Raw genomic sequence first — 12918 nt, 5'->3', positions numbered from 1 at the left:
GGGCGAGAGGCGGGTTCAATTCGAGTCAGTCAACGTGCAGGTCCTTGTTTTGTGGGAGGAAGCGGTGGTACCCAGAGAACCCCGGCAAAGACTAAATTATTATTTACTGAGGTCCCTGAAGATCAGAAACTATATAAACTGATTATTTGACAAAAATGTTCTTTTGTTACAACCCTAGACTGGAACTTTTGGGGAGTTAATAGGATGTTATAAACTCATCTTTAAGGAGCTGTTGTGGAGCAAATAGCTGAATTCCGATATTGCTGAAAAAAAAGTCTGATAATCTGACGACCCTAACATTATTCTTGTTAATGTCTTATAACTGAGCTTTAATAAATGATGAACCATCAGTAGAGCCATGAATAATGGCAGCATATTAACCCTCCATAAGAATTAAAAAGATGCAGCTTCCTCATCTTATGTGATGGTGGAGGCCTCATTTGTTCTGGTTACATCTTGATTCCGTGAGTGAATCCAGGAGATGAACTAAAACACCATGTGTGAACATTCACATCTATCAGTCTCAGCCTTATACGTCACCTGACCAGTAAATATCTGTTACTGGTTCATCACACAGGCTCATTATCTGGTACAGGACGTCCCAGAAGAACAAGACAACAGAGAGAACAAACAAACTTCTCATGTGAGTCATGGTTTTTTTTTTTTGGTTAGGTTTATTTTACAAAAAGTCAAATATACAGTTGATATATATATTTTAATATAATTTAGATGCTTATAACTGAAAGGGATGCAAACACAATGAACAGGTTTTAAAAGCTGTTGTGGTTTTCATTGGCTGTTGAGGGGGTTCGTCGGGTCGGACTGGAATGTTTACAGTGCTAAGTTAAACAATGAACAGTATTGAGGACACATTCACCAACTGGACATTTTGAAATGGTGGTGCGGTGCGGGTGGGGGGGGATGTTGAGGATGAACGACACCTGAAGAACACGAGGAATCATCTCGAGCTTTAACTTGATTCTGAACCATGAAACTAAACTGGAAGCAGGAGGAACATGTGATGCAGCGTGTTGTCTGGGATCTTTGATTCACTGTTTTCTTTCCGTCTAAGAGCTTTTTTACAAACGTTTCTCACGCAGTTCATCCACGTCGAAGCCTCCGCTCGCTCTCTGCAAACCTGAAACACGACGTGAAGCACCGGGCATCTCTCAAGATATTGCACTATACACGAGTTCTGCTCCGCGTCACACCCTGAGCTCCCACACAACAAAAAGGGGGAAAAGCAACAGCTGCTTTCTGGCAAAGGCACAGTCCTTCTCCTTAGAAATAAAATAATTCAAACTTAATACTGTTACTTTCTCGGCTCGACTCGGGCGTCTAAATGCAGGAAGACCAACCGTACTTTTGCCAAAAAAAAGTCTTTGTTTTTGTTCCCCTTATTAACACTTGACAGATGTCGGTCGTGAGCACGATGACACGTTGAAGAGAACAACACAACCATTGTACAAATGTTCCTTTGGTAGAAAAAAGCTGAGTTATTGAGTAACGAGAAGTAATCACATCACGTTCATGCATTTCTCTTAACATAACAGGTGACTAGAGAGAAAGCAGAGTGACAGACAGTGGTTTAAACCACACAGGTTCACTGAGGGCACATTTAAAATCAGCTGCTTAAGTTAGTGTTAAAGCAACGTTAGAAACAAACACATGCGTCGTAGCACAATGTTTCCGAAAGAAGGTTCAGTTACTGAAAGGACATTTCATCTTTGGGAAAATCAGATTTACTGTATTAACATGTGATTTCTGGTTCTTTAAGATTCTGGTTTCTGTTTTAGGAGAAATATCAAAAGGCTTCTAAAGGTGGAGCAGCACTGACACAACGACGCTTCACACGGATCTTTTCATTCACATCTGGGTTCGGATCGGTTTTGGTCTCCTTCACTGAGCTTTTTAATTCCATTTTTACACTGCCACTCCGGTGGGGCTCAGACAGAAAGTGGAGGCGCTAGCTGCACCCTGCAGATCTTTAACATCCACAAAAAAAAACTAAATAATAGACAAGAGGAAAGAGAAACTGAAAACTTGTCTCCTTTAACAAACTAACTGGAAACCAGATGACTTTAAAAATATGTTTTGTGTTTTTTCTTCCCTGTAGAAAAGCCTTGATAATAAAATTCTAATATTAATCAGCTTGTGACAATAAAGTTCTCACCCGAGTTGAGTGATGTGCTGTTTATCTATTCTAATCAGTGCAGCTTAAAACTGGTGGTTTAAACCTTTAAAGCGAGTTACTGGAAGTGATGGATTGGTCATAAAATCTACTTCAAGAAACAAGAGAACAAAGGCTGACACATGTGATCATCTGTGTGTCACACGTCACATCTGGACACGTTCACAACGCAGACTGAAACCAAACCTTCCTCATTAAGCCTCTGATGAAAAACACAGAAGTGCTGTTCAAAACACATTATTTCCACAGTCCCTCCCTGGGGATTCTCTACCGGCTGCTGAGGTGACAGAAAACAGACAGACACAAAGAAGAATTAATGCTGTGAGTGTAAAAAGTAGAGTTGGACAATATCACAACTATTACTAATCCCAGAATTTTTTTCCTGTTGCTGTATGAAAATAAATCTTAACATTCACTAAAGGCACGTGTGTGATTTCAGCCTCGCCCACTTTTAAAAAACCCTTAAAGATTATCAAACCTCTACAAAACTAGAAAGTTTTAAACATGTTAAAAGTTTCCAGCACTTTGGCTCTTAAAGGTCTGTGCCCCCCCGCGCTCTTTGGAGTGAAGCCTTTCAAGTTTATGTCGATTTCACACCTTTGTTTTTTCTTTGTGTCAAAATAGAATCACCTCGCTGAGTCTCATTTTAGGAAGTGGAAGTTCTTAGTTTGAAGTCACAATGCAAATTTTGTGCTACTAAATGAACACATATACACATGTATATACATGTATAATAATTAAAAACTGTGAAAATGTATATTTAAAAAAAAAAATGCATTCATTTAGTAGCAAAAAAAACATTGTGTGACTTTGAAGTAAATTGTGAGGAAAGATGACTTTGTATCACGTGTCATTAAATCCATTCTCACGTGTTATTGCAGAAATGACCTGAAGTTGATTTTGTAAAAAAACACAAATTCGCACATGCTCTAAGGTGAATACTGTACCACACTGAGATCAGCGAGAACTTGCTGATAAACGTTCACACATCTCACATACACACACACACACACACACACACACACACACCGACAGCACCACAAACAGCCAGGAGTTCCCACAGCTTTGGTTCTGATGGAAACTGAAATCCTAAATCGTTGCTGTGGTTCTGTCATTTCTTCAGCGAAGGTTTGAAGGAGTGGAAGCGGCGCTCGTTAGATTCTAGAAAAAAAAAAGCTTCCCGACTGACTTTAACCAAGTTTTTCCCCTTTTTACTTTTTCATTTTTCTACAAAAACGAAATCTGTGTATAGAAAAAAATACACATTGTTTCCAAAGTGCACTGAAAGCGATGTGCACTTCAATATATAATAATGTGTAAGAGGAGGAATATCTATCGAGTGTGATGACACTCTAACCTATAGAGTGCTTTTTGTTTGTAAAAAAGAAGAAGGGAGTTTGCTCCACACTGGGAACTTTGTGTCAAGAGTAAATGTCTTTTAAATATTTTAAAGGAGCACTTGATTTATCCAACTGCAGGCAGTTCGAGGTTAAGTGCCACAGAGGTTGAATAGAAGTATTTGAAACTAGTTTTCCGGGCTCGAGGACAGCTACACATGTGGCTCTCGCTCACTCACACAGACCCTCAACATCAATACAACAAGAATAATCATCGTCATTGTCAACACTGTAATAAAACTCCCAAAAAATACATTCACTGTGGACACTCGGGGGGGAGGCAGTGTTGGTCTGACACTGTTGAACACACACGCAGCTCAGACGTAGGGAGTGTGTGTGTGTGTTTCCACGTACACAGTGCTATGCATTTATCAGACTTGTTCGCTCAAGTTCATGAGTCTCCTGAAATCCTGTCTGACACCCCCCTGAAGCTGAAGCTGGGTGGGGGGGTGACAAATGTGTGAGTGTGTGTGTGATTGTTTGTGTGTGCGTGTGGGCTTCACAGGTGACTTCTGTCTTTCCGAGGTGATGCAGGTATGCGACTAAGCAGATCACAGCAACATGTACTGGTTGTCTATTGCCCGCTTGCGGCCCCGCTCAGGCTCCAGCTCATAGTCCGAGTCCCGCTGAGGGATGATGGGAGTGTGCGGGGCGGCGTGACGCAGCAGAGGCCGCCTCCCCACCGACTCGCTCCGGCGCAGAGGAGCGGGGGCCGTCAGGAGAGGGTTGGGGACGGGGTTGGCGCGAACGGAGGGGTGGGTCCCCTGCTGGGAAACGGAGCTGGGAGTGGTAGCGGAGCTGGTGGTGGAGCAGGAGGAAGGCGCCTGACTGCAGCTGCGAGCCAGGCTGCAGTGAGCCAAGCTGGGCTCAGAGCTCCAGCGATGGAGGGAGAACGGGACCAGGACGGCGCCTGAGAGCGAACCTGAGGGAGAGGGAATGAGCTGGTTAGTGAGAGCATCGCCCAAAAACTCAGAACCTCCTCAAATGTCATCAAATGGTGGTGGATATCCAAACTGTACTTGATGCATCAACATTGTTTTGTACGATATGAATGTGCAGCGGGGGAGTCTCACCCTGTGACGGAGGGCTGGAGCCCGCCACCACGAAGCTGGACAGCGTGACGGCACCTGCGGCTCCACACTCCAGAGGGATGGGGAAGAGGCGGAAGTGACTGAGCATGTCCATGACAGAGGGGAAGCGCAGGTGCTGCACCCTGCACTGACCCCATTCTGTCAGCGAGAGGCGCAGGTGCTGCAGAGACAGAGAGACACCGAGTTTTAACAGTCTGAGCGAGAGGGGAAGTTTTCTTCTTTTTCTCAGTGTTTATGATCTTTCACATGTGCTGTGTGTGTGTGTGTGTGTGTGTGTGTGTGTGTGTGTGAGCGCGCACACACAGTGTTTCCTCATTTAAAAGACGAACAATGCAGGTTCCTAAAAAAACATTCATTCATATAATCACGAGGACGTGAAATGACCTGCTACTGAAAACCTGTTTTTTGTGTTTGATCAGACGCTGCGAGACGTACCTTTGCTTTTCCCTGGTAGTTGAACGTGAGGACGTAGTCTCCCCGGCGCGTCTCGCTCTGTCGTACCAGAAAGACGCCGTGTCCCTCCGGTCCAGAGCTCTGGACCAGGTGGGCTGCCTTGACGCGAGAGATGGGCCCGTGGAACCATGGGTAGGAGAAGAGGAAGTGATCCGTCTTCTGGACGACCTGCTCCGGCAGGGTGAAGGTGGGGGCCACTGGAGGAATGAACAGACGAACAAGACGGTTTCATTCTCCTGATCATGAAGCTGGACGAACAACTGAAGGAGTGAGATGTGAAAGGTGTTGGTTCACCCATTCACCATATCATTGATACTTACTCTGCTGCCCCCAAGTGGCCAAAAATGAGAATTAACTATAATGCCTTTATTCTAGTTTACAAGATAAAAACATGGGATCTATTTTCATGGGTTTGATCATCAGCCATGTTTTTTATTACCTCTGCAAAGGATTTCATGTGTTTATCTGCATTTGTTTGTTTATTTATCTGTTAGCAGGATTACACTAAAGGTACTGGACAGATTACCATGAACATTGAAGGAAGGATGTGGTAAAGGTCAGGAAAAGAACCCAGTACATTTTGGTGCAGATCCAGATCAGGAGGTGGATCCAGGATTAGATTTTCTCTTTCTTTAACATTGCGAAATTGAGTGTTTTTCAACTTTTTTATTACAAATAGGACTAGAAACCTGTAACTGCCACAATATGTAGCTGTCTCTTCTCTTCTTATTTCAATATCATTTTAACATGTTTTTATCTGTATCTTTATTGTATTTAAAGCACTTTGAGCTGCATTTCTTGTTAGAAAGGTGCTATACAAATAAAGTTTATTATTAATAATTTAAGGGGACTGTTGAGCTGTGGTGGAGGTATGAGCTCTGCTGAGTCAGTTGCTGGGAGCACGGCAACATCGCAACAACAGTTTAAGATCAACTGGGGAACTGACGAAGAAAGTTCAGAGGTTTCGACAGGGTGTAAACAAAAAGATTATCCACTTGATCTAAACTGCTTAATTTGGAGTTAAAAACTAAATGAAGGGCTAAAAAAATATCTGTAATAATCTTTCACTGCACAAGGAAGCTGTGCACATAACAGGGTCAGTATCTGATGGGTACACGATGTGATGGTATGAAGTCGGACCGTCTGATTGTAAAGTTTAATAGCTACACAATAAAGATAAGACCCAGAGGTTGTTTGTCAAAACTTCATCCCAGACCAGAGGGGACACATCATGGGACACAGCACACACAGCTACACCCTGAGTTAGAGGACAGGTCTGATCAGTGTCCTCGTCTCTTCACTCACTTTGACTTGCAGACGCCGAGCTTCCTCTGCGATTGGCTGGAACGGAGCTGTCAGCTGGGGAAGGGAGGGGCTCCAGATCCACGCTGCCCGACCTGAGGGAGAAGACCAGACTCAGATTACACTCACACATGCACTGGCCCACTGTGGACCACCTGAGGAGGAAGACATGGCAATTTCATCATCATATTTTACATCAAAATACAGAGGAGCTGAGACAGAAATGTTATTTACGTTACTGTAATTACACCAGCGTCTCAAAAAAAAATGTGTCAGTGATTTATTGATGTTTTATAAGAAGGAGCTACACAGATGGGTGGAGCGAGAAAAAGACTGGGTGCGGTAGAGCACGTGTTCAGGTCTTTGACAGCAACTGAAAATGTTACTTAAGTAAAATGTGTATTATAAAAACTATTATAAGTCATTATATTATTATTATGCTTGAATTATGCTATTATCTGTTCTGCAATAAAAAAATCGCTTAAATGATGATGATGATGGCGTGTGTGTGTGTGTGTGTGTGTGTGTGTGTGTGTGTGTGTGTGTGTGTGTGTGTGTGTGTGTGTGTGTGTGTGTGTGTGTGTGTGAGGTTAGTGAACATGGTGATCGGGGAGGAAACAGCAGGTTGAAGTAAAGACACCGAGCACAGACAGGAAGTGAGTCCAGTTTACCAGTTCAGATGCAATGTTTTTTCTGTTTCACAGCTCTTACACACACACGCACAAACAAGCACACGCACACGCAAGCACACACACACACAGTCTGTATGTCTGCGTTTTTTGTGCACACATGCATTTGTGGTTTTGTGAGCGTGTGCGTGCACATACACAGATGAGAAGGGGAAGGTTAGAGAGGCAAGCCGGAGCAAATCCTGCTAAAATGCTGACTAGAGTTTGCAGCGTTCTGAATAACAGGAAGACAAGACTCCTTTCTCCTTTTCTCTGTGCGAGTCTGTGTGTTTCTCTTCTTCTATCTCTGTGAGAATCATTTCACTCCAACAAGGTGAGGACATCTCTGCCAGTCAGCGATGTTTAGAGGATTAGAGTGAAGGTTTTGGAACAAACTCCACCTACCACATCCAACCACATCTGAGGGCAGAGCGTGTTTCTACACGTTCCAAATGGTGACGCGCCAGCATCCAACCGTGCCCTCGTCCCTCTCTTGTACTTTGAGCTCGATGAATCATACGAACGGGGATAATATCGCACACACTCAGACAATAGGTCTTTTTCCCTTTGCAGACACAGGTGTTACTAATAACATCAGCGATGGCTCTGACCCTCATGCGGAAGCAACTCGCTGGAATTCACCCATCATCAAGTTTATTATTTACACGTGGGCTTTTCCTGCTGTGACTTGTTACCATGTTTTCTTTGGAAAAGGCTTGACTTCTCTGGAAAGGAAGTAGTCTGGTGTTGTGCAAACCTCTTTTGAGGTGAAGAACGGACATGTAGCTGCGATGTAAACAGCTCAGATATGCAGACAAGCATGTTTTACATTGCTGTCTTTCCTCTGAATCCAGTATGTTTGAGTAAAAGATGACGAGTGACAGACGAGTTAGGGTAGATTTAGATTCATGGGCAAAAAGGACACTTGTACTCATCTACATTTAAATCTCCAACAAAACCCCTTGTTCAAAAAGTGAACACGTCGGCCGAGAAACACCAAGAAGCTGCCTGTATAATGATTCCATGTTGTTTTCACATGAACATGGTTTGTGAGGTATCTGAATAAACACAGTAAATTCAAGAGTGAACTCTGACCCTGATCTGTGTGTGTGTGTGTGTGTGTGTGTGTGTGTGTGTGTGTGTTCCAGACATCTGCAGAAATGAGAAAGGTCCTGAGATTCTCTTGAGTCTTAGACCTCCCACACATTTCCTTTCACAGAGCAACACACACTCGCACACACACACACACACACACACACACACACACACACACACACACACACACACACACACACACACACACGTTCAACACGAACAGAGAGAAATATAAAGTATTACTTTCATTTGTATTACAGTACTGAGTATTCCTTTGAGTAATCAAACTAAATGTATTTCTGAATTTGAACTTCTCTCATGACTTCGTCTCTGCTTGTTTTCCCGTTTCTGTGATTTCCTGAATTTAAAGATGAATCAAATTCTTCAGTAATGTTTCCTGAAGGAATACATTTCACAGCAGTGGATCAACAAGCCTATAGTGATATTTTGATAATGATTTTTTAATCATAATATTACTGATGGAGTATTTGTCAGGCTGATTGTCAGCTCGATGGAGATTATAAAAAAAGACTACAGACTACACACTGCAATCTGGAGCTGAAAGTTCTTATGTGATGTCTGTAGAGGGCCCTATTGTATAATGTGAATCTAATATCTGTAATATTCACGTATTTCTTCAAAATGTTTATGATTTGTTGGAGCTCAGTATCGTGTTTTTGTATTTGAGGAGCTCATTGATCATCATGTTTATGCTTCCTGAAAGGCGGGGCTAATGAGGTCCCGTTGACCAATCACATGGTTTCCATCGTGACATTTCACCCCACTTTTATATCATCAAATAGATAATTGAAACCAAACTTACCAGAAAAATAAAACATTGAAAAAACATCTGTGTCATAAGAACTGCCTCTAGGGGCAGACAGTGTGCAGGACTATTCACCTACTTTCTTTATTCTAATATGTTTAACTTAGAAAGTCAAATACACTTTACTTCTTTCAAGCCCTAACAGATTAGTGTACACACCAGATGCATTGTAAGGGACCGTGTTAAAATTTTATTTGACTGATGAGTTCGATAAATTATTCTATTCAAATCTGTATAGAAACCTAAAGCGAAAGGATGAGTGGACAAAGTGACTCGAGAGCAAACTGCAAATTGTAAAGCACAGGAACCGACGAATAGACGTGGGCACACGCACATTCAAGTAAATGTTTGTTCACATATACTCATACACTGCAAATATTCTCACTTGCATTTGCAAACACATACCTCAGCACAAGTAAACACATCCAGCACACCCACAAACACTGAAAGCAGCCAACAAGTCCAAGTGTTAAATATTTCCGCTCAGAATCTCATGGAAAAAGCTGCGTAAGGAGAGAGGGATGAGCACCACTCAGGCTGCTGCGTACTGTCTGTGTGTGTCTGTGTATGTAGCTTGAAACAGACTGGACTCTAATATCGATGTTCATTATTAGGTATCTTTGTGTTTCTCACCTGTTGCTGATACATTCTTTCAGCTCTGTGGTCCAGGAGCTGACCTGCTGGTCGTTGTCGGTCTCAAATATCAGACTACCTGGATTAACCTGCAGAGACAATGATGCAATTTAAAATTCACCAGGTTTCGATCCTTTTTCACTGCAAAGTCTTACGAAACACGATCCTCCAGAATCAATGCTGTTAGAATTCTTTGCATTGTTTTTACACATTTGTTTTTACGTACCTTTAAAACAAATGTGTTTAAGTTGTCGGGCATCTCCAGTCGGTTGCATCGACGGACTTCTTGGATATCAGAACACTGAGTCGTCAGCTTGGGGCTGGAGGCCTGAAAAACACAATGAAGACAAGAGTCCGACAAATTAGACAATATTCTCCGGAAATTCCATAGAAACAAAAGTACTTTACGATCAGTCAATTGACCAATCCTCTGATCTTTAACAGTGTTTGTATATATGTTTGTGTGTGTGTGAATCCTTTGTGCTGAAACTGGGGCCACCCTTTGTGAAAGAAAATTCAGTGAATCGTAGGAAGGATGCATGATGGGAGCTCCCATGGCCGAGCTCCAAGGTCGACCCCACCAGGGCCGACTGTGTATTTGAAGAATGTTAAATGAGATGTGAGCATTTTCCTGGTGGCTCTTTGACCTGAGGCACTTAGTGTGAACTCCCGACACCAAGAGTCGGAGGCTTGTGACCTTTACTGTGTGAACTGTAAACCACACATGAAACCCTCTGTAACTTTTATGCACTAAGAACATACACTGAGAATCAGAATTCATATGGAGATGATTTCTATTGCCACCATTTAAAGTCCCGTCCCATGCAGGTGATCCTGAAACTCAGATGGACAGAAGAACAATGGCGTGCACACATACTCGGGTGCACAATACCGGACATATACGCTCCAACTAATCATATGTGACAGATATAGCATCGCATGGCCTTCCGAGCCCCAACATACAAACGAGCGCCAACAATGCCACTGGCGTAGTCACACACAGAGACCCACACACACAAGGATGGATGACTGGGTCAGCCATGTGGACAGCCCCGTGGCGTGCTGGGCCGGAAATCACCTCAGAAATGAAGCCTGCACGCGCAACATCTGAACACCATGAGAAAAGAGATTCAGCAACTCTAATTGAAAGTTTGACAAGGAGAATGTGTGTCATACTGTGTGTTAGCTACATGTGCACGGAGGTCATCATGACACTCTCCTCAGCAACCAACCAACTATTTAAGTCATTTATCAAGTGGAACATTTCAGGCAACATCACGTTAGACCTTGTTTAATGTTAGCATTTGCGTTATTGCATTATACAACCAAAGATTCTATATGTCTGAACAGATGGTTGTGCAAAAATAAAATGTCTTTTTTTTTACCTTTAATATGAATCCATGAATGGGGTAATTAAAATATGGATAAATGATAAGTTGCCGTGCTAAATCTGTATCCACCTTGAACCAGAGAATTTTAATGCAATATTTTCACATTGGCAAGAAAGAGAAGATATTAAAAAAAACACAGAATTAAGTTGGTGATAAATATTGACAGGTGTCAATGTTTACTTAAGAAGAGTCTCCAAGGCTTTATAAAACTGGAACAGTCTAATCTCGGCTGAAAAATTACTCAGTCCAGTAATTCATTAATTAGCTAAATGGATGCTGATTATTTTTGTGAAAATGGACAAATCAATTAAAGATGTAATTTACACATCCAGCAGTTACACAACATCATCAATAACTTGGAGTCATGTTTGTGTCCACCTGAAAAACATTAACGTGTATAATAATGCTCCTTTAGCTCTGTTTTGAGTCTCCACCAAAAGCAGCAAAGGGAAACATCTGGCTCTTCAGCTGATTACTGCTCCACCATGTGTAAAAAAAATATCAGATCTTGACACAGCTTCTTATTCATTTTCACGATGAACCAAAATATTTTTACTTTCGAGAAATTACTAGTTCCTTAAAACCACGATATTTACTCTTCTGGCAATTAAATTGTGAATTGCCCTTTCTCCCAAACAACCACAGCTCACAGTGGAAGCCAAGGAGGCTAACAAGCTACAGTTGGATCAGCAACAGACCTTACGGGACGAACACATGCATCAGAGAAGAAGAAAAGCAAGAGGGTAGCGTGAGAGAACAGAAGCAACAAAAGGAAACTGACGGGACAGTGAAAGACGGTGTTGGGCCGGCCAGGAGAGAGAAAGATGGATAAGGAGCAGGAGAAAAAAGCAAGGAGGACAGATTCCTGGGCTTTGTGCACCGGATGAGTTTGAGTTTATGTGACAGTGAATGAGCCTGAGGAATGTCTATGTTAATCCTACACACACACATAAAAACAGACAGGAACACACAGACATCAAAAGAATAGATTAACCCCCCCCTGCCCAATTTCCTCAGCTTGACAGTATTGTGAATGAAGCCCATAGGTCCAAACGCTCTCTGTTTTAACCACAGTGTCGAGTATTATCAATGAAAATACACTGTGATGCACAGATGAAAGGGATGTGACTCATTTAGTGCGATCTGAGTCCGTGAATGAGGAACTGACGAAAAGCAAATTCGAGCCAAATTGCTGTCACGGCAGAATTTTTGTGCAGGATGTTCACAGAATTGTATTTCTGCTTCTTAAAATTTGGGTTAAAAAACATCCAGGTTTTCGTTGAGCTGACATGTGTAGAAAGATAAAGTTCAATCAGCTAAGAGGAAAGATGTACACACTTATACAGAGAAATACAGAGTAAAAAAAAAAAAACTCATCATGGCAATGCTGATTAGTAATGAAGTAGTGCTGCAGAGGCTGCAACGTGTTAAATTCTTGGAAATAGCAAGTGACAAACCAAGTGCAGTCGAGTTGTTCTGGAGCTTTCAGTTACTTAATCACGAGAAATCTTGTAAGTTGTTTTCTTTTTTTAATTTCAGCCAAGAACGAGAAACGTGAGAAACCATCGGTCAGGTGAAAATCTGATGTTAAACATCTGCAACTCATATCATGAACTAGACAAACTATCTATAATATATAACTTAAAGCTCCACACCTACACACTAAAAGGACCTTAAACCTCAATAACAGATGTTTTTGGGCCACTTGGGGGCAACGGACACGTGTTGTTAACACAATTCTAACATATAGTTCCATTGTTAGGTAGCAAAAAGTTGCTTATTTACACATCTAGCAGTTACAAAGCAACATCAACCTTCATCTGGAGCCAAGTTTCTGTCCATCAGATGATGGCGAGGCCAATATTCACTCT

General features: G+C 42.1%; 1 protein-coding gene across 2 annotated transcripts in view; it reads right to left on the bottom strand.

Moving 5' to 3' along the window:
* Positions 1–654: 654 nt before the first annotated feature.
* Positions 655–12918, bottom strand: part of sh2b3 (SH2B adaptor protein 3) — a 48221-nt gene continuing 35957 nt past the window's right edge. For both annotated transcript variants that reach the window (XM_035165453.2, XM_035165454.2), the window contains exons 3-8: positions 9883–9984; positions 9657–9745; positions 6438–6529; positions 5115–5329; positions 4662–4839; positions 655–4510 (exon numbers count right to left, since the gene is read on the bottom strand). In XM_035165453.2, coding sequence (XP_035021344.1) covers positions 4140–4510; positions 4662–4839; positions 5115–5329; positions 6438–6529; positions 9657–9745; positions 9883–9984 — 1047 coding nt within the window. In that variant the 3' untranslated portion in view covers positions 655–4139. The remainder of the gene's footprint in view (positions 4511–4661; positions 4840–5114; positions 5330–6437; positions 6530–9656; positions 9746–9882; positions 9985–12918) is intronic.

Source organism: Hippoglossus stenolepis, chromosome 9 (genome assembly GCF_022539355.2).
Source record: "Hippoglossus stenolepis isolate QCI-W04-F060 chromosome 9, HSTE1.2, whole genome shotgun sequence".
Taxonomy (NCBI): Eukaryota; Metazoa; Chordata; class Actinopteri; order Pleuronectiformes; family Pleuronectidae; genus Hippoglossus; species Hippoglossus stenolepis.
Note: the sequence above shows the minus strand (reverse complement) of the source record. Positions and strands in the feature narration are given on the sequence as shown.